Source organism: Marmota monax, unplaced genomic scaffold (genome assembly GCF_021218885.2).
Source record: "Marmota monax isolate L192 unplaced genomic scaffold, Marmota_monax_Labrador192_F-V1.1 WCK01_AAM20220418_F8-fsc00006, whole genome shotgun sequence".
In the NCBI taxonomy this organism is placed as follows: Eukaryota; Metazoa; Chordata; class Mammalia; order Rodentia; family Sciuridae; genus Marmota; species Marmota monax.
In genome coordinates, this window is record NW_026693712.1 from 99355 (window position 1) to 122964 (window position 23610).

A 23610-nucleotide genomic window follows, 5' to 3' on the forward strand; every position below is an offset into this window, starting at 1 on the left:
CATCTTACATTTTTTTTAGTTGTTCATAGAACTTTATTTTTATTTATTTATATGCAGTGCTGAGAATCAAACCCAAGGTCTCACACATGCTAGGCAAGTGCTCAGCCACTGAACTACAACCCCGGCCCACATTGTTACATTTTTATAGAAATGGAAAAAAATCATGTATTTTTGTTTTTTCTATACGTGAGAAATAATATCAGTATTTTATCTTCTCAAAAATTAATATTTGTGATAACAAGAGAAACTCAGTGTTTCACTTTTTCTTGAATATGAAGTTTTTGTTTTTCTATTTCTTTGATTGGTACTAATTATAAAATAAAAATAACTCAAAAGAAAATGATTGCTTTCAGGATTAATGCTTCTTAGCAACTTCCAATAAAATTGCATGTCTTTTTTATTCTCCCCTTTTCCTCTGTAAAATCTATCCAGACTCTACATGGTATATCCATTTTATATATGGGTAGAGTAGGAAGAGAAATCCTCACTTCAAATTTCCTGATTTCTGTTGATACTGAGTATATTAAAATAGAAATTGGAAGTGTGGATCATATTTAATAATAGTTGTTCTGCTCATTATAATCTAAGATAGCATCAAGTTTATTAATGATTATATGTATTTTCTGTTTAGTCATGGAATTTGAAAATAGAAAAATAAAAAGTACAAATGAAAGATTAGGAATTTACAGAACATTTATTATAAATTCCATATCATATACACGGGTTCAGTACATTTTAATTTAAAGCCTACTGTATTGTTGAGTGCATTTCTATTTATTTTTTCAGGGGCTGGGGCTGAGGCTGGGGCTTAGCGGTAGAGCGCTGACGTAGCATGTGCGAGGCGCTGGGTTCGAGCCTCAGCACCACATAAAAATCAATAAATAAAATAAAGGTGTTATGTCCAACTACAACTTTAAAAAAATGCTTCTAAACTATTTATTCTTTCAAAGAACATACTGTTGTATTTAAAACAAGCATTCAAGTCTTTTTTTACTATGTTGGAACCTAGAGAAGGGATCAGTTGATTTTATTTCTTACACCTTTGGGTGGACTGCACAGAGCTGGAGGGCATCAAGTTAGAACTGGAAGAAACATGAAGTTCCTAGGAATGTGCTTTCTGATTAAACAGAATACTTCATAAACAAAGCATACAGATCTGTAAGTACATGGCCTGATTTGGAAGGTCATTTGGTGTCTTGTATTTCCATTATAGTATGTAGCACATTGTAAGTTTTTAAAACATCAAATCTTTAAAACATCTTATCTTTTATTTCAATGCTTAGTGTACTAGTTGTAGCCTAAAGCAAGTGCTGAGCATGTATGTCTTCAGTTTGTTAATGGCATAGCTAGAATATGGAATGAAAGAAGTAAAAAGCTGAAGTATTAGCTAAAAATAGTAGGTGGAGTTACATTTTAAAAGCCATTTAGAGAATATGGACACAAAAAAGAATTTTAAGTAATCATCTTGTGTTATCTGCTGAAAACAGAGTAGAAGGACTGGTTAAAAGGAAAAGAGATTGGGGGTGAAATAAGTAGAAGAAGCCATAGCCTATAGATCCACCTTCTGACTTTGTTTTTCATATGCTGAGCAGACATTTATTAAACCTTTCTTTTTATATAGCTGTGCGTCATGTGATTCATTATACCTACTCTGCAAAAGCTCACTGAATCACAGAAGGGATTTCTGGTTTGCATAATTTTAGACCAGCATAAGTTATGATAGGTGCTATGAAATTTTTAAAAGAGCAAGAGAATGTTTCCAATAATAATCAAGGAAACCTTCATAGAAGTTTTGACAGTTTAACTACAAATCAGATACTAATATTCCTAGTCAAGAGAACTTCCTTGATTTTTGATTCCAGCTTGTTAGCAAGGATAAGATACTGTTTTATATAAGGCTTCATATATCAGACTTCTCTATTATTCATTATACTAGGAAGCTTAGTCTTATCTAGAGCACCATCTATAAATAACATAATAGGCGCTCTAATTATTAATTATTGAGCCTTTTTCCTATGCCAGCTCTTTACTAGAGCTGTATATATTATCTCTTAATTTTCATGGTAGTTTAAGGTTCCTATTGGCCCCATTGTATTGAGAGGGAAACGGGATTTAAAAAAAATTTTATATATAATTTTACATAATAATATTAAGTAACAGTATAATTTCCATATAAATATTAATTAATACTTTTAATTAAAATTAATTAACATTAATTTATTAATATTTCTATATTAATAACAGACTGAGCTCTTGTGGATTTTATAAAAACCGTCTCTTATTCTTTCACTTAAATACTACTTCTTTTAATACATCTTTATATCCTTTTTAGTATATTCCTGCATCTTAGCCTGGAATTCAAAATTATAAAGAAACACTATTAGACTGGGGTTATGGCTTAGTGGCAGACACTTACCTAGTATTTGTGAGTCATTGGGTTTGATTCTCAGCACCGCATATAAATAAATAAAATATAGGTCCATTGATAACTAAAAAAAATATTTAAAAAGAAAAAGAAACACTACCTCAGTAACCTAATGTAATTTCTCTTTAGCCCTTTGATGGGGTTTCTAGATGATTTAATGAGGAGGGAGAAACGTGCTATAAGCTTATGTAATTATTAAACTTAAGATGTTGTGTTTTCTTTTTTCTTTAAAATCTTTGGGGTTGGACAAGGAAAACTAAGCTTGCAAATATGTAGTTAAAATTTTTTAGGAGAAATGTGGCTGCTATAAGTTTGTATCAAGCTATAATTTTATCCTCCCTGCAGTTGATACAATGCATGATACCAAATAATATATATTTTCTTTTGACCCCTATTATTTTTATTCTTAACATGTTATCCTGAGAAGACATGTGAAAATAAAGGGGTTTCAGGTATTTTATTTACTCTTTATAAATTTGCCACAGAATTAATTATACCTCTTTAAAATAATTAGATTCCACTTCAAAAATAACTTATTCTCCCCAATACCAGCCATTTTGTTAGAAGGGTTTCTCCAGAACAAAAGTTGAGGGGTAGGGGGACTCTATATATTATGGTTTATTCTTTGGAATACACAGGTGTTCTCTGTGTGGTCTTCAGACTAATATAATGGCTAGATCTGATTTTCTCTACCTATCTCTTTGAAAATGACTATAGAAATAAGTAATTTTCTGTGCCAAGAATGGTTTTGATTTTTTTATTTGACATAAGAAAGTGTTATCGTGTTTGAACATTTACATTAAACAAATTATTTCCCCATGTTTTCTAAAAGGTATTTCTACTGTTGAGAAACCTTTTGTAGCCAAAGGTTTTGAAGCTTGACTTGACAGAATTATTTGCTATGTATATACTTGATTAATTGCCATTTTTAAATGAAAAGCAAATCTTTGTGCTATTGAATTATGCTAGTATTCCTTTAGGTTTGCCCACCAAAATAGTAATTTCCATAAATTGATGAAAATAAATTATACTTAAATTATTAAGTGTAGTTTTTAAAATATAAAGACTCAACTTCTGACATGAAATTCAACTTGGAAGTAAAGTGAGACAGTACTATTTGTAGACATTTAGTAATTCTTTAACTGGCTGCCAGCAAAAACCTGACATCAGTTAAATTTCCTAGTAGTAAACTTACTTTGTTTTATTATATCACTCTCCTGTTCAAGAACTTAAATTAAGTCCCTTTTGTTTGCCAACCTGGGTCTAGTTGTTCATGAATATTAATGGCTCTTTCATCAGTTGACTGCTTTTATTATGACTAACTTTATTTCTTAACCTCATTTCTGCCCACCTATGATAGTCAACACACTTTGTGCCTCCTTGTTTTTAAGTTTCTTTAGCTTTATGTGATAAAAAGGCAACATTTACCATCCCCTCACACATATTCTTCAAAACTAGAATGAATCATGATAATAATTTTCACCAATCTCTAAGTAGTAATTCTGTTGTAATATGGGGTATATAGGAATGAGAATTCATGTGTAGGGGTATATATCATAATGGGAATTTCATGCAATTTAAGAAAACTCATCTAATAAATTGGAAATCGTTTAATTGTTTCCTCCATTGAGAACTAAACAGAAATTAGAATACTAAACACGGGTTACCCTAGTTACTTTATATGTAGCACTAAGTCTGTTATTAACGATATGTGTGTGTGTGTGTGTGTGTGTGTGTTTTGATTTGTTAGAAACCTGGAATTGAACCCAGTGGTGCTTACCCACTGAGCCATATCCCCAGCTCTTTTTTATTTTTCAAACAAGGTCTTACTAAGTTGCTGAGGCCCTTGCTAAATTGCTGAGGCCAGCTTTGAATTTGCCAGTATTCCTGTGATCCTTCTGCCTCAGCCTCCTGAGCTGCTGGAATTACAGGCATGTGCCAGCTTTGGTTTGATTTCTCTGCTGTGGTGATTAAACAAAATATGTAATATCAGTATTCCTAGCATTAGCACTCTTTGAATACATTTTTTAAGAATTTGAATTTCTGTGCTCTTTTAATAGATTTAAATGCATTGGTAAAAATATTAAGATGGCCATTGTCCTCAATGCCATTATAAAAAGTTATTCCAAAACTATTCAATAACATAGAGAGATCCAGAGCAGAGATCTTTTGGAGATCCACTGTATTATTATTCATCCTTACTGTCCAGATTTCATGGTGACTTTAGACCAGAAACTGAAATTATTATTTTAGTTAGTCTTATAGTCTTAAAAGAAACACACATTTTTACCTGGTATAATTTAATCTTGTACTTTGCCAGAAATGATCACACACTTTTAGTCATCTCAGAGCCAACCTCATGACTAGAACACCTTGTTTTGGCTCAAGAAAAATGTCTTAGGTTTTGTATGCCAAAGTATTATGGGTCCTGAAAGTCAAATAAAGAAAGTATATCAAAGAAAAAGTAGAAAGTCACTTTGAGAAGTCTACAATAGGCCAGGTCAAGAGGTCAAGAGTCAGATGCTGCTGTTGTGTTAGGTAACAGGAATATTGAGACCTGTTCCTTAGATTTAGTAATGTGGAGATCATTGGTCAATTAAGAGAATGAGACTGGAGGGGTAATTTGGGGTAAAGTCAGTAGGGTGGGCTTAAGAGCAAATAAAGAGCATTTGAAGGTTGCAGGTATTCACAAGTGTAGTAACTACCAAATTCCCTGATGTTCATGACTGTCCCAGCATATTTATTATTAATGTTTCATTTCATTCTCAGGTGGGTCCTGTTTGAACAGCCAATTATGTGGTCAACATGGTTATGACACCATTACACCAACTTATATAACTATTTTGCAATCTCATTTTGGAACCCATTAGACCTTCCTTTTCTGGTAAAATAAATTGTGCAGGGCTTATATTTTTCTTGCTTCTTATCTGTAATGAGCCATTTTTCTTAGAAGCCCTGCTTCCTTTTGTGGCGGCAGGAGAGGTGGTTGGAGTTACCAGGGATTGAACTTGGGGGCACTGAACCACTGAGCCACATCCCCAGCCCTATTTTGTTTTTTATTTGGAGACAGGATCTCACTGAGTTGCTTAGCACCTCACTTTTGCTGAGGCTGTCTTTGAATTTGTGATCCTCCTGCCTCAGTCTTCTGAGCCACTGGGATTACATGTGTGTGCCACCACACCCAGCACTTTCTGGTACATAGAAACCAAGACTGGAAATCAAGATCAAAGAGAAAGGGGGTATAGAAAAGCTGGTGGTCTGTTAATAGAAGACATTCTGAAGACAATTAAAAAAGAGAAAGTTCACCCAAGATGTTGAGATATGAGAATAGAAAAATGTATTCAAATGATTCTGCATAAAGTTGTGAATGCATGGAGTACAAGTTTCCTAGAACAAGTATAACATTAAAAAAAAAAATACATTTGGCCAGTAATGAAAGATTTTGAATGTCAATCTGAAGGTCTTTGACTTATTTAAATTTCCTGGTTCTGGAGACAGAAAACCAGTTAAATTTTTATAATCCATACAATTCATAATATAGTTCTGAATGTAGGAGTAGGATAAATTTAAAGGAAGAAACAAATTGAACAAAACAGAAAAGAAATGGGAGTATTACAGAATCATAATAAAGAGGCTTATAGTATCAGATGATTCTGAGTTCTCTAATCTGAGCTGCAGACAGTGGTGTGTTACTCTTCTTTTCATCATTGACCAAAACACCTGACAAGAACAACTTAGAGAAGGAAAAAGTTATTTTAGCTTATGGTTTCTGTGGTTCATTCCATAGTCAATATGGGCCCATGGTGAGGTAGAACTTCATAACAAAAGAATGTGGAAGAGGAGCAGGATTCTATTCAATGCAGCCAGGAGGCAAAGAAGGCAAGGGAAAGGGGCCACTGGGAGATAAGCCCTTCCTGGACATGACCCCATTGACTTACTTTCTGTAGCAATGCCCCATCATTGTGCAGTTTCCATCCCTGTAGTCCATTCAGCTAAGGTGAACTGATTAAGTTAGTTTCATGATCTAGTCATTTCATCTCTGAATATTCATTCTTTTGGGGGGTACCTTATATCCAAACCATTACAGGTGGAGATGCCATTGTCCACAGGAGAGCATACCCAGAAATGGGTAAGAACAAATCAGATACTTATATGGAAAAATCCCTTGGTGGTATGATAGTAGAGTATAACTTCAAGTTTCATCTAGTAGAGCTGATTTAACAAAGAGCAGAACAATATTTAGTAAATAAGGTTTTTTGTTGTCAATGAAGAATAACCTTAATGAAATGCCTGTCTTTTGAAAAGATAAAGATTGGGATGTCAATATCTGTCTCACATGTCATTTCAGAAAAATTATTTAACTCATTTCCAAATATACCAAAAACGAACAATACGTACTTTTTCTTAGCATCTTTTTTCTTGTGGTGGGAGTTAACCTCTCATAATCTAAACATCCCATTTAGCTGTAAGCACAAAAATCTCTTATGTTTTATTAAGTTAAAAGCCAGACCCTGAAGATCTCCTTGAAATTAAAAATGTCAACATTATTACTATCTCCATATTTTTGTAATGTCCAATATGTCCCACAGTATGGTACAAAATAGTTTTAATTGGAAACATATACTTCCCCACGGAACCAGAAAAATCACCATACTGTTATATATTTTTGAGTCAGTATTTTAGAATGTTCAAACAAATGTCTGTGGACAGAAGAAAGACATAGATATAAACAAATAACAAAAAAATGGACTACTTAATTTTAATTAAATTGATTGTTTTATACATTAATAAAACAGTAGCATCTAGCACATAGTAGAATTGGGAACTGAAATTCTGATGGATCTTGCTATTAGAAGATGACAATCTTTAGTGTGGGAAACTTGAATAACATTAGATTAATTAGGAAGGAATTAAATTACTTGAATAATATTAGATTAATAGAAGGAATTAAAGCAATTTCTCATTATCACTGGCAACAGGATATGGCAAAAACCAAAATTCTTGTCCTACCCCTGCTGTGATGCTCTAAATGAATCTCTTCAACTTTCTGTGGTCATGATTTTCTTTTCTATAAAATGTGTGGGTTGTGAGTTTGTTAATTCACTAGTAGTATTCAGAGGACTCAGCAAAGACTCTACTCACAGTTTATTACTGTACAAAGGATACAAATTAAAATCAGCAAAAGGGGAAAGTATGTGAGCAAAGTCCATGAAAAACCAGAGGTTTCTCCCAGTGGACTCAGTGTGGACATAATCCCATCAGTGATGTGACAATGTGTGCAATGTGTTGCCATCATGCCCAAGATTTTTACTGGGAACCAGTCCCATAAGCATGAATTAATTTCCTATACAATTGATCTCAGCCAGTCATACTCTAGCCTCCCAAAACAAAGACATATTCACCCCTAAAATGCATTGTTAATTAAACTCCTTCAGTCAGATAGGCTTCCTGTAACCCATGGACTCAGAGATCAGCTGTCAGGAGCTGGCTAAAGGCCAATCCTGAAGAGAGAATTTGCACAGAATTTGAACAACCCAGGCCTGCTTGCAATTATGTGATTGCTAAAGCCTGTTACAGTTTTGTGAACAGAATATTAACTCTAAGCATGTTAACTTCAAAGAAAAAATATAGTTGTTTATTTTAACTTTTAGATTAGGTAATCCTAATTTAAAAGCTTAACTAATAGAAACAAATTAGACGGATGCTAGAAGCCTCTAACTAACTACCACGTCTTTCAGAGTCTATTTTTTAAATAATTAGGGCTTTTTTAGTTTTATCCACAAAACTTGAGATTTTACCTGCTTTCCAATACTTTTGTAGGAAACTATTTATAACGAAGGGAGTTGATACATTGTCAGGTAAAGTACTACAGCCTCAGTCAGAGGAAATTGTTCATCATCCCAGGCATTCTTTTAAAATTGAAAATTTCCTCAAATCTTAGAAAATCAATTCCCATGATATTCCCTACAGTTTATATCAATAATATGGTAGAGCCTGGTAAATTTTCCTGTAATGACCAACCTTCATAAACAATTTGAAGAGCATTTGTTTTCTTCTTATGTGAATGAAATAAAATTTCTAGCCCAAATTATAACCTATTGAAACTTATCTTCAATACTAGAATAATAAAGATAGTTGTTTAAAAACTTGTCACTTTAAAACTATCCTTAGGAAACTAACTTAGCAGCAACTCTTGACTCCTCCACAGCCTGGAGTCAAAGCAGTGAAAGAACTGCTGACCAGAGAGGAGGATTACAGAGTAAATGCCCTAACACTCCATATTGGACAGCTTGAGACTTTGAGGACCTGGGAATTTGGTTATTGGAGCACAAAATAAAAAAATAATTTCTTGACCCTGAACCTTGACAAGGTTGGGGGGTAACAGAGAGAAAGAGGGAGAGGCAAAGCCCACAAGCTTACTTCCTTAACATCAGTTAGAAAGAAAAAAAAAAATTAGAACAGGATAGCAGCAACAAAGACAGTGAAGAAGATTGCATGGTTCAGCCCAAATTGTTGCCAGAAATTGTGCCAGGCAGGGAATCCATTTGAGACCACACCTTGCTAGCCTTATCTAGAAGAAATTAAATCTGTCCTGCTTCTACCCATCTACAGATTAGAAACAAAGCCATATGGAATGCCTCTGAAAGGGGATATTCCCGTAGCCCTTATAGAGGGATCTGCTAGCTGAAGTTAAAGAAACCCCCTTGCCAAGCCAGAGTCAATGGGAGTGGAATGGAGCTGATATGAGAACAAGTAATTTCTAGGGAGTGCTGTTGGCTGCCTGAGCAGGCAAAAATAGGCTGACAACCTGCCATACACCCACCCACCCGCCAAATATAAAATTGCCGGTATCTGCAACCGCCAGGGTGGAGACTTCAGTGCCACAATAGTGACCAAACCACCCATAGATGGCTTGTACACACAGTCCTTACAGTTGCAGATAGCTGCCAACCATTTAGACATGGGCTCTTGCCAACTAGGCCCAGTAGAAGGAACTTGGTAATCTGTGTTTCACAGCAGCCAGCAACAGACATGAACCCTGTGCCCCTACATCCAACAGAAAATGAGCAGCAGATACTGTGGCCATTGAGCACGCAGACTTGGGCCTTTGGGCTGGCTAGCAACTGCAGTGGCTTGCTCGGGAGCCTTAGTGACTGCAACAGACACCAGCCACCCTTCCACATACCCAGATTCAAGCCCACCAGCCTGTGCACTACAAATCAATGCAAGCAGCAATGCACCTCTCACTGACCACCCAGTGTCCCTTCAGCCTCACCACATTTCTGTCTTTGACTACCACACCCCTCACACTCTGAAATATACACAGGGGAACCCACACTGAATTTGACAACCCTGGGTTCATAGAACTTTTCTTCAGAAAGGCACACAAGACTGTTAGCCTGTCACAAGGAGAAACCTGTAAGTTATAGGCAATTAATTAGGCCTATAACTACTATGACCTACCAGAAATCTAATAGGTGCCTAGAGACAGCAAAGAATGGATGGGCTGCCTTAAAATGTATCAGAAGAGTGCTGATGTACAGCTGAGGAGCAATGGGCATCCTCTAAAGGTTCTTAATCCTGATGAAATCCAAACTGGGAAAACCCAGTAAAAAATTTCCCCACTTCAAATTGCCCGTCATGGAATACCATAAATAACCTTAATGTCAGTTTTGATCTCACAGATACTATCTTTCAGATCAAATCAGTGTATTTTTATTTGCTATAGTAATCCTCAACCGATTGAATATTTCTTACAATGTTTTAAAGCATTTATTTAAATCATTCCTTTCCTAGACCAGGTTTATACTAGTTCTTCTTGTTTCTCATTTCCATTTGCATTCCTTACTCCTCCTTATTTCAGGTTTGCATAATTTTTTTCTTCTCTCTCTCTCTCTCTCTCTCTATTCCTTTGGTCTATTCCTTCTTTTTTCATCCTCAACTTATATGTAGTTAAGTAGTAATTTTACTACCTTAATACATAATTTCTCAGTCTGTACAAGAACATTACTTCCATTTTATACTTGGGTTAAAGAAATTGTGGAGAACATTATAAGGTTTTCAAAGGCTTATTAATATTGGGCCTTGTTATAATGTGAGTATAGTTCATGGGGATTAATATAATCTCTCAAAGTGGTGCAGCAGGTACAAGATGAGTTTTGACATGTAGCTATTTGCCCAGCCTGGGGTACTTTAAAAGAGAAAGTAACTCACTAAAAAGTCCCTTGTAAAAGGAGAGATGATCCTCCCGGCAGATGGATATAAATACAAACATTATGGAAAAGCAAGGAACAAAATACCCCAAATAGCTCAGACCACTTCAACAGCAGACTCTATTGACACCTTAGTAGAGGAAATGCTGGGTAAAGACTTTATAAAGTTGAGAGTTGAAATGATCAGTGAACTAAAAGTGGATCTTAAAAACAAACCAGAGAAAAATACATGAAGTGAAAGAATGCTTTGAGAAAGTGATAGAGATTCTGAAAAACAACCAAAGAGAAATACAGGAAATGAAAGACTCAATAAATCAAAATAAAAACTCAATTGAAAGCATCACCAATAGATTAGACCACATAAAAGACAGAATTTCAAGCTTGAAACAGATATATAATCTTGTAAACAAAGTCAACAATAAAAAAATAATGATAAGAGACCTTGACCAAAATATTCAAGAAGTCTGGGACAACATGAAGAAATTATGAATCATTGGCTTAGAAGAAGTTAGCAAGGTACAAATAAAAGGAATGCACGGTCTTTGCAGTGAAATACCAGAAAATTATCTAAACCTTGGAAATCAAATGAAAATCTAAATACAGAATGCACTACCAAAAATACTTAAAATTTCATGTACAATACATGAAAAGCAAATATTAGAGCCAGTGAATGTTTGAAACTCACTAAAAAAGTAGTGAGCAAGGGAGAATCAAGTCTGAATTAAACATTAGAAATAAGTCAAAATGGCAGGAAATAAAAATAACTTCTATAATAACACTGAATGCAAATGATCCCAACTATTCATTTAAAAGACAGACTCAGAGAGTAGACTGAAAAACAAACGTTGTTCATAAGATACTTACAAGCCCCAAGACATTCACAGGCTGAAGGTAAAAGAATGAAAAAAAAAAATACACCATGCATATGGAAAACAAAAACAAGGAGTAGCTACTCTCATATATGACAAAATAGACTTTAAACCAAAATTAATTATAAGAGACAAAGAAGGTCATTTTATACTTGTGAAGGGAACTATCTAACAAGAAGATACAGGGATTGCAAATATTTATCCCCCAAATGGCTGTATACCTACTTAAATAAAACAAACCCTGCTTAGTATAAAAACTGAGACCCCAATACAATAATACTGGCTCATTTGAGCACACCTCTCTCACCAACAGATGGGTGATCCAGGCATAAACCTAATAGACTTTCAAACTTAAAAAATACTATAGATCTAAATAGAAATGGACCTAATAGAAATCTACAATATGTTTTGTCAATCAGTCATCAAATTCATATTCTTCAGAGCTGCATATGAAACCTTCTCCAAAACAGGCCATTACTTAGAACAAAAGTCAAATCTTAGCAAATACAAAGAAATCATTATAATCCCTTGCATCTTCTCAGTTCATAATAGAATAAAATTTGAAATTAATAAGATAAAAAATCAAACCATTTTAATACAAGCGATTGAAAAATATACTTTTGAATGAGGAATGGTTCATAGAAGGAATCAGGAAAGAATTTTTTAAATTGCCAGAAACAAATGAGAGAGACAACATATCAAAATCTATAGGACACTATGAAGATAGTTCTGAGAGTAAAGTTTATAGCATTTAATGCTTAACAAAAATAAATAAATAAAAGATCCAAATAACTAAAGTCACATCTCAAGGCCCTAGAAAAGCAAGAACAGACTAACTTCAAAACCAGTAGAAACCAGGATATAATAAGATCAGAGCTGAAATTAATGAGCTAGAGAATTAATACAAATGATTATTGATAATAAATCTTTAGCCAAACTAATCAAAAGAAAGGACCCCAAATCAGTAACGTTAGAGGGAGATAATCACCACAGACATTTCAGAAATCCAGATGAGCATTAGGGACTCTTTTGAAAACATTCCAAAAATATGGAAAATCTAAAAGATACTGACAAAGTAATAAGAACATGACTTACCTAGATTGAACCAAGAGGATCTGAAAAACCTGAACAGATCAATATCAGTTTTATGAAAGCAGTAATAAAAAGCCTTCCAACAAAGAAAAGCCCTCCAACAAAGAAAAGTCCAAAACCAGAAGAGTTCTCATCTGAGTTCTACCAAACCTTTAAAGAACTAATGTCAGTCCCCCTGTAATTTTTCTATGAAATTGAAAAGGAGGGGACACTCTTAAATTTATTCTGTGAACCATTATCACCCTGATATCAAAACCAGATACATCAAGAAAGGAAAACTATTGACCAATATCCCTGAAAAACATAGACACAAAACATCCTTAACAAAATATTAGCAGCCCGCACTAAAGAACACAACAAGATTGCACACCATGATCAAGTTGGTTTTATCCCAGGGATGCAAGGATGTTTCATTAATAAATGTATTTTACTGCATGCATAGATTTAAGGACAAAAAGTCACATAATCTCAATAGGTGCAGAAAAGTCTTGGATAAAATCCTGTGCTCTTCATGTTAAAAATACTGAAGAAACTAGGGATAGAAGGAACTTCCCTCAATATCATGAAGACAACGTACAGCAACCCCAAGCCAACATTGTACTGAACAGAAAGAAACAAAGCATTTCCTCTAAAATTAGAAATGATACAAGAAAGACCACTGTTACCACTCATATTCAGTATAAATCTCGAAACTCTAGAAAAATAAAAAGAAATTAAAGAGATGCAAATAGGAAAAGAAGGACTCAAACTATTTCTCTTTGCCAATGACATGATCCTATACTTGGAAGACTCACATACATACATTTCACTAGAAAATTCTTGAGTTGATAAATTTAGGAAAGTAGCAAGCTACAAGGTTAACATATAACAATAAATAGCTTTCCTATACTCCAGTAAAGAATCTGTTGAAGGAAATAGGAAAACTATTCCATTCATATTAATCTCATAAAAAAATAAAATGCTTGGGAATAAATCTAAACAAGGAGGTAAAATAACTGCAACAAAAATTATAGAACCCTGAAGAAAGAAATTGAAAAAAACCTTAGAAGATAGGAAGACCTACCATGCTCTTGGATAGGCAGAATTAATATTGTCAAAATTGCCATATTATTAAAAGCAATCCACATAGTCGGTGTAATACCCATCAAAATACCAAAAGCATTCTTCATGAAACTAGAAAAAACAGTTCTAAGCTTCATATGAAAAAAAATAAAAGACCCAGAATAGCCAAGGCAGTATTGAACAAAAAAATAATGATTATGATAGCAGAACAGTACCTGGTCTCCAATTATACTACAGAGCTGTAGTAACAAAAACAGCATGGTATTGGCATCAAGACAGACATGAAGACCTATGGAATAAAATAGAAGAAACAGACAAATCCATACAGATACAGTCATTTGACACTTTACAGTGGTGCTTAAATTCACAAAAAGATAGCCTTTATAACAAATGGTGCTGAGAAAACTGGATATCCATGTGTAGAAGAATGAAACTAGATTTCTACCTCACCCTGCCCAAAAGTCAACTCAGAATCAATCAGAGATGTAGGAATTAGACCAGAAACACTTTAACTGAAATAGGGTCAACATTCCAACATATAAGCTCAGTCAATGTCTTCCTTAATAAGACCCCTAAAGCTCAAGAACTAAAATTATCAATAAGTGGGATGGCCTTAAATTAACAAGTTTTTGCACAGCAGAGGAAATAAGGCTATGAAGAGAGAGCCTACAGAATGGGAGAAAATCCTTGTGAGCTACTCTTCTGTCAGATTAATATCCAGAATACATAAAAAAACTCAAAAAAATATTTTTAAATATCAGGAAATGGACCAGTGAATTAAGCAAACATTTCTCAAAGGAAGAAATACATATGGCCAAAAATTACTTTTTTTTAAAAAAATGGTCAATATCCTTAGCAAGCAGAGAAATGAAGAAAACTACACTGAAATTTCATCTCTTTCTAGTTAGAATGATAGTCGTGAAGAAGACAAATATAAGTATTGGTGAAGACGTGGGGGAAAGATATACTTAGGCATTGTTTATGGGACTCTCAATTAGTACAACCACTGTGTAAAGAAGTATGGAGAATCCTCAGAAGACTAGGAATAGAGCTGGATTCTGTGGAGCATGCTTTTTTCCCAGCATTTTGGGAGGCTGAGGCAGTATGATCAAAATTCAAGGCCAGCTTCAGCAACTAAGTGAGGCCCTAAACAACTTAGCAAGACCCTGTCTCAAAGTAAAAATTAAAAATGGCTGGCAATGTGGCTCTGTGGTTAAGCAACCCCAGGTTCAATCCCTGTTTTTTTGTTTTGTTTTGCTTTTGTTTTTATTTTTTATTTTTTATTTTTTTTTTATTCATATGTTTCTTTTTTTTTTTTAATTTTTTATTGTTGGCTGTTCAAAATATTACATAGTTCTTGATATATCATATTTCACACTTTGATTCAAGTGGGTTATGAGCTCCCATTTTTACCCCATATACAGATTGCAGAATTACATCAGTTACACATCCATTGATTTACATATTGCCATACTAGTGTCTGTTGTGTTCTGCTGCCTTTCCTGCTTTTGTTTTTAAAGACTAGGAATGGAGTCAGCGTATGACACAGCTGTCCCACTCCTTGGTATTTATCCAAAAGAAGTAAAGTCTGCACAGGATACGGACACATCAGTGTTGATAGTGTTGATAGCAGCACAATTCAACAGTAGTCAAGATATAGAAACCAGTCTAGGTGCCCATCATTAGACTGTATTAAACAAAATATGGAGTTTTACTCAGTCACAAAGAAGAATGAATTTATACAATTTACTGATTAATGGATAGAACTGCAGTACATCTTGCTAAATGAAATGAACAAGACTCAGAAAGTCAAGGGTGAAATAGTTTTTCTCAGATTTGGAAGCTAGAGAGAACTAAGGAATGAAAAAAGAATATCTTGTGAAGATAAGGGAGAAAAATGGAATAGAGCAGGGGATGGAAGGAAAGAGGAAGGTTGGGAAAGGGGACGGACTGAGGAATGAAATATAAGTCCTGGCAATTTAGCATGAACTTCCCAGGTAGACTCCACAGCAGACTTGGGATGATTCAGAAAGACTGTGGATGAAGTTTTCTTTCATGTTTTGAAGGGAATACGAACATATACGGTGCTATGTTCCCTTTTGTGATATTACACCAAAAGGAGCCTTATTCTGAAAGAAGATCTTAATAAAGTATAGGAATGGAGGAACAGTCTCATTATATTTATTGTAGTTTTTATATTGTTTATAAAACCATTTGGTTTATTTATTCTTCAGTGTCTACTTAGATTGGCCCTAACAAAAATTTCAGTTATGGAACAGTAGTCCTGCCCATACATGTTCACTAAACTCAGTTTTTGTTTTTGTTTTTGTTTTTGTTTAGTTGTTGATAGACCTTTTTTTCTTTTTTATTTTCATTCATTTATCAGTGGGGCTCTCACTCAAACCCATGCCTCACACATGCCAAGCACGCGCTCCACCACTGAGCCACAACCCTGTCCCTAAACTTAGCTTCTTAATTTTATATGAAACATGTGTTAGGAGATACCATTCCCTTTTATTTGCAAATCTTGTTGTTTTTTAAAGCAATAAGTCATGCAAAATATTAAAATATGAGTGGTAGGGTAAGGACAGTTGAAGCCATCCAAGGACATCTAGTTTTATTAGAGTTTTAAGGTAAATGTTTACTTTTTGTTGTGATTTGTAGTAGATGTGCATATCCAAAAAATACAGGATAAATTACTTATTTTATCACATAAAGATTGGTAGAATAATGCATAGTAGTTTACTAGTGCCGCAGAAACAAATTACGACAAATTTCATGGCTTAAAACAACACAGGTTTATTATCATATAGTTCTGCAGGTCAGAAGTCTTAAAATCAAGGTGACTTTGGAATGTATTTCTTCTGTAGGCTGTATGGGAGAATCTGTTTCCTGCCTTTTCAGACTCTAAAGATCATAGGCATTTCTTGACTCATGTCTCCTTCACCCATTTTTCAAGACCAGCAACTCAACATTTTCAGATATCTCTTTTTTTCCTTCCCTCTCCTCTCAAGATTTCTGCTTTTGGTTTCGTATCTTCTCTCTGACCTTTCTATTTCCCTCTTTTAAAGAAACTTTGACTATATTGGGTTTACCTAGATAATCCAGGATAATAATCTGATTATCTCTTAATTTGGTTATATCAGCAAAGTCCCTTTCTCCATTTAAGGTAATTTCCTCACAGATTCTGGAATGTGGATGCAGGCATCCTGGGGAGCAGTTCAGCCCAATACGTTGTTATTTATGTTCTAAAAGTAGAGTTTTTGTAATTAGTTCATGTTGGCTTGTGAAAGCATCAAAACTAATGTCTACAGAGGATAATTTCCCCTTCCTCAATCTAAGAAGATATTTTCCACTTAACATTCTATCTTAGAAATAATATATTCCTAAAGTGCTGCTTTAGTTTTGATTGCATGGAGTTAATTTGTTGCATTTAATGTCTACCATGTATCCCGGGGCTTAGGTGTTTGCAAAAAGAAAAAAGGATTGAGATTTTAAAATACACTGATACTCTGGGTCCTGCTATTGCTGTGAATACTAAACTGCCTTTTTGTCTCTAACCCAAAAATCGTGTGTCTTCTACCAGCATCCATGATACTACCAGGATAACATGTTAGATTGCAAATTTGGTAAAGTTTCAGACCCTTCACAGGTCTTGTGACATGTGTAATACCAATTATTAGTCCAATGAATTCAAAATTATTTTGTTTTATTGGACATATTTATGGAGTACTTTGTCAATGTGACATGCATATAATGTTAATGATAAAATCAGATTAGTTAGCATTTCCTTCTTAAATTTGTATGATTTCCATATGTTGGGCCCCTTTGAGCTCTACTCATTATTTTAAAATATATAATAAATTATTAAACAGCTTCTTCTGTCTGATGTGCTATGGAACACTAGAGCTAATTCCTCCTGTCTTTAAATGTATTTTGGTACCTGTTATCCAACCTCATTCTATTCTCCCTTCTTACTGTTCTTCTCAGTCTCTAGTAACCACTGTTCTACTCTCGACTTCTTTGAGATAAATTTTTTTGACTTACACATGGGTGGGTGAGTATATGCAGCATTTGACTTTTTGTAGTTGGCCTATTTCACTTAATGTCTTCTAGTTTCATCCTTATTGCCACAAATGATAAGATTTCATTTTTTATTGCTGCAATATATTTCATAAAGAAAATGCCATATTTTCTATCTGTTCTTCTGTAGATGAACACCTTAGTTGATTCCAGGGTTTGGCCATTGTGCATAGTGTTGAAATAATCGTAGGTGAATAGGCATCTCTTCAGTATATTGGTTGCTTTTCCTTTGGAGATACCCAGTAATGGGATTACTGGATTATTTGATCATATGATAGTTCCGTTTGTAGTTTTTTGAGGAATCTCCAAACTGTTTTACTCATTAGCTGTACTAATTTGTCTTCACTGAGGTTGTATAAGAGTTCCCCTGTCTCCACATCTTCAACACCATTTATTATATTTTTCCTTCTTAATGATAAACCTTATTCTATAAAAGTCAACTTTTTCATTGCTGTGACCAAAATACCTGATCAGAACAATTTTAGAGGAGAGAATAGTTACTTGGTGCTTGTACTTTCAGAGGTCTCAGTCCATAGATGGCTGATTTGCCTGATCTGCTTGAGGTGAGGCAGAGCATCATGAGTGAAAATGTGTGGAGAAGAAAGCAGCTCAGGACATAATGACCAGGAAGCAGAGAGAGTTTTGCTCAGGAGGAATAAAATATAAACCCCACAGGCATGCTCCCATTGACCTACTTCTTCTAGTCACATGCTAATTGCCCACAATAACTGCCCAGTTAATCCATTTCAGTGAATTAATGTACTCATTATGTTAAGGCTCTCATAACTCTTCATCTTTAAACTTTCTTGGACTGTCTTACACTTTCGCTCTTGGGGGACACCTCCTATCTAAATCATAACAGACCTAACTAGGGAGACAGTAATATCTCATTATGGTTTTGATTTGCAAATCCTAAACTTTGGCCATTTGTTAACTCTTCTATTTAAAAATGTCTATTCAGATCACTTGTCCATTTTTAAATTAGTTTTTTGTTTTTTTAACTGAAAGTTTTATGAATATTCCATATGCATTTGAAGATTTAATTTGTGTTATTAGAGTATATTCTAAATAAATTCATAAGTCAGATCTACCTTATAATGCAGATCTACCTTATTAATTACGGTCGTGTGTACTTAACTATGAGGACTTGTTTCAAGAAGTGGGTCATTAGGAAATTTTGTCATCATGAGAGCATCTTAGAATGTACTTAATGCAAACAAACAAAGATAGTTGGGACACTTCTAAGTAATAAAATCTTTTGGGATCACTATTATGTGTGCAGTCCCTCATTGATGGAAACATTATTATGTAACATAACTGTCAAGTTATTGATTTTTTTTTATATTATGACCTTTCTTGAACTACAAGTGATGTATTGAAGTCTCTTGTTAGTAGTATTTCTATTTCTTGATTTCCTGTAGTTTTTCCTTTATATAAATAGTTGCTATGTTTATCTGATACTAGATAATATAGTCATGTCTTGTGTTCTTTTCTTGTTTTCTTCTTTGTCTAAATTTTTTGGAACAACTTCTCAATACTTGCTTCCTAATTGTTCCTAATTGCATGATATATTTTGTATTTTCTAAACCCTTTTATGGTTTAGATATGAGGTGTCCCTCAGAAGCTCATGTATGAGACAAAGAAAGAAACTGATTGGGTTAATGAGAGCCTTAACCTAATCAGCTCATTAATTCACTTGCATGATTGAAATGGGTGGTAACTCTTGGTAGGTAGGATATAGCTGGAAGAAGTAGGTCACTGAGGGAATACGTAACATTTTCTGAATTTAAAATACTACTCTTACTTGCTTTGCATATTGTTCTTAAGAAAATTAACTCTTAAAATTGTTTTCTTGTGACTTCCTTAGTAGCAAGATAATTTCTTACTGTGGTAAGAGTTATTCTTTTCTAAAAATTAAGATTTTAATTAATGTCAACTTTCTTAAGACATGGGAAGAAATTTAAATCATAACAAATATAAGCTCCTAACTGAAATTTTTGTTTTTTTATTCTTCAACAGGAATTAAAACCTGATATGGTAACTAAATCTGCTCTTGGCGATGATATTGACTTTGAAAAAATCTGCAAGAAGGTATATCTGTAGTGGATGGCATTTGTTTATGAAAAGCTCTTTATTTTATGCTTACTTTTGCATGTCATGTATTCATTGAATAGAAGATCTATCAACTATTAGTATATGGTGACTTTCTCACTGAGTTTCAGTATCACCATTGAAAGGATTTTTAAGGGAATTTAACTGTTTCACTTTGCTGTAATGTCACACTTGCAAAGTCCTTAATACAGCATTTCATGTTTTGTAGAATAATTACTCTGTTAACCTATTAGTTACAAGTAGGAATCTATTTTTTTAAATTTATAAATCATTTTCGTGAATATCTCATGTAATTTCTGCACCTACCTTGTAAAACTTTTATTTTGCCCTCTTTTTACAAATGAGGACAGTGGAGCTCAAAAATGAGTTAAATGAGCTGATTAAGGTTAAATTCCTCTATTACGTGGCACAGTTAGTGCTTTTATCCATTTGGATTTGTCACTGCTGTTTGGATTTGTCACTCTTGCTTCTTCCTTACTATTTCCCCTTTTTTTCTACCAACTTTGCTAATACCTATACTAGACAGTTCACCTTGAGAACAGATTTTGTATTAATTGAATTTTTTTCTCTCTGCTTTTCATTTTTTAATTTGATTTTTGCTCTAACCTACACTTCTTTCTATCTCCTATTGATTTTACATTATAAATTAATCAGTTATACTATATTATTTGTATAAACACTATGTACAATAAGTAATGCCAAGAATTAAATATTTAGCTTAAAACTAAGTAAAATCTAGATGTATTTGGATGGTTTAAACTTTCCTTACAGTTCATCAGTATTTTAAGCCAATTCATTTATTGCCTTAGTTTTAAATACAACCATATGTTTAATTAAAAGAGAACACTATCTCCTAAGACAAGATCCATAGTAATAATCTTTTCCATTTCGATACTTTGTACTCTTGATTTTCTTCATTTCTTCCTGTCATATTATTGTCTCCCTATGGTTATTAAAAGAGCCTTTTTTTTTTTTTTTAGCTCTTTTCTTATTAGAGGAAGGCTCATCTTGGCCTCTGCTTATCTAGAATTCTTCATAAGTACATGAGTTCAACATCATTTTCAAGTTTTTTCATTGTTGTTTTACTTTCTTTTAAGGTAATTGTTCTTCCTTAGTTGTCTATAGGACATATACATTCTGTGATGTGAAATCTTTAAATTTAGAGATTAGTCCACTCCAGGAAATAGGATCCAAGGAAGATGAATTAGGACTTAATATATTTTCACCATTAATTTGTTGTTTATATCTTTAAATAAAACCTGGAATTGAAATAGACCTGCCTTATTATTAAAAGCACTCTTACTAGCATTTTACCTCTACCAGTTAATCCGCAGTCACTTGTTGTGTGCAAGATTTCCAAGGATTAATTTTACACCTAGGAGATATTTTAGACTGTTGTTTACATTCAGAGGTACATTTTCAAAGTTGAATACCAAATACATTTTGTGCTCACAATAAATACCCATGTGCCAAAATAAAATTTTCCCATTAAAAAATGAAGTGTTTTCCACTTTTTTATGTAATTTATTTGAAATGGAAGAAACTGTGGAGGTGTGTAAAAACCACAGTTTCCTGAGAATTTTCCATAGCAAACATTGTGTCCATTTTAAATAAGGAAAACTGTGGTTTCCTTCATCCTCCAAATATTATGAAGATTTTTTTCATGCAGGTGTAAAAACTTTTTGTTCTTAGAGTCTACTCAGTAGCCTGCTAAGCTTCAAATTTTTTTTCTTTAAATTTAATATGTATCACTCTTATTTATTTTCCTTTTATTTATTTCCACAACATTTCTCTCTCTCAAATGAAATTTATCATATTCTGCCTTGGGTAAGACATTTGGGTATTTATCTTAGCTTTTTAAATTAGAGCAACATTGTGAGCCTCAAAAGATGGATTTTGTGTCTTCACATGTAGGATGATGCCTTCACATAATAATGGCTCAGTAAAATTAAAGAAGGAGGTAGTGAGAAAGGAAAGAAGATGGATTGCCCTACTCATTCTTTTGAGTTCCTGGTGGCAATCAAGATGCAGGCAGACATTATCTCAATACAGCAGACACAAACTCTGCCAAAAGAAGAAATATGTATCTACTTGCTTCACTAGTTTTTTTTTTTTAAATATTTATATTTCATTTCTTTCCAGAAAGATTTGAAAGATTCTTGACACACAATTTAGTGTTAAAAAGCATTTGGATTGAGTCACAAATGAAAGTTATCTTCAGTCTTTTTAGAAAAAAAAAATTGTTAGGAATATTAGACTGAATTCAGAAGCCTGAGATTTTGAGTTCTGGATTGTTAGTCAATTGATGAATAAAATGTTTGACCTTTAGCTCTTGTTAGAATTTGAGCTTCAAAAATTCAATGAAGGGCTTTCTAAAAACAAATTTTTAAAAATAAAATTAAAGGGGCTGGGATTGTGGCTCAGCCTAGAGCGCTAGCCTAGCACATGTGAGGCCCTGGGTTTGATCCTCAGCACCACAAAAAAGTAAATAAATAAAATAAAGATATTGTGTGTAACTACAACTAAAAAATAAATATTAAAAAAAAAACAATAAAATTTAAGAAACATATAAAATTGTACCTTTTTTACTTAGAAATAATTTAAGGTTATCTAAATGATATAATTTATGAAATTGACATTTCTAAGACATAAAAACATTTTAAAAAGTGTATAATATTTTATTGGTCTTTTAATAACAGAAAATTTAATCATTCCTATCTATAAAAACTAATCTTTAAGTCAAGAAATTTTTCCAATTGCACTGTTTTTCCTACTCCCCAAAAAACAAATATGAATAAATAAAAATAGCTAGTAGTTAAATATATATACAGAGGAGAGATAGATAGATAGATTGATCCTCTACAATGAATTCTGATGTTTCTGAATGCCTTGATTAAATAATTTTCAATTCAATGAAAACTTCAATTATCATTATTTTAATTTATTATATAATTTTTAATTGTTTTAATTTGTTATAATAATATATAATTATATATAATAATTATAAATTTATATAATAAATAATTATAAATTAATACCCAAACATAATTTGACCTTTTCCTTCTAGGCTGACAACTTAAAAGAACTCCAGAAGCCATTTACTTTCAACCCATTGTTCTTAAGCAGTATTATATTCCTACCTATGCAACAGTGAAATTTTAGCCAATGTTAAGGACATGGGTACTACTGCATATTGTAAAGTGGATTGTCCATTTATAGACCAGAGACACAAAATGTCTTTTCAGGTATAGAGTTTTTACAAGAAGTCTTACGCTAACACCTTTTCCTTTTCCTGAATAAGCCACATTTTCCTCAATTATTAGCTAATGAGCTAAAATACATACAGCATCAGAATGTTTTATGTCCTCATTTAAAGTACTTATTAATGCAATAATTAATACTTTGCAGTTATCATGAACTATTCTTTTTCTTTTAAAACAAAAATTACACGTGACTGTACAACATAGGTTGTGGTATTCAGAGTTCTTCATAGCTGCTCAATTTCATATGCAAACATAAGTTGCAGACCTAAAGTTCTTAGTTCGCTGAACTCAGTACTGCTGCAATTGACTGTGCAGTTCCAATTTGATGACTACAGCATGAGTAGCAGTTCTGGAATTACACAACACAATGCCTCTTTTCAAATCATTCTACCTTTTTATTAATTTGATATTCTCCCCCAAATAAGCCCCCACACAAAGTTGCAGCCTGAAAACACAAATTATGTTTGAATATTAACTTTAATGCTATTATT

General features: G+C 33.4%; 1 protein-coding gene across 1 annotated transcript in view; it reads left to right on the top strand.

The window, feature by feature from the left end:
* Positions 1–23610, top strand: part of Srfbp1 (serum response factor binding protein 1) — a 65271-nt gene that overhangs the window by 28207 nt on the left and 13454 nt on the right. Inside the window, exon 4 of the mRNA XM_046460464.2 lies at positions 19764–19835. Within this exon, the coding sequence (XP_046316420.1) occupies positions 19764–19835 (72 nt within the window). The remainder of the gene's footprint in view (positions 1–19763; positions 19836–23610) is intronic.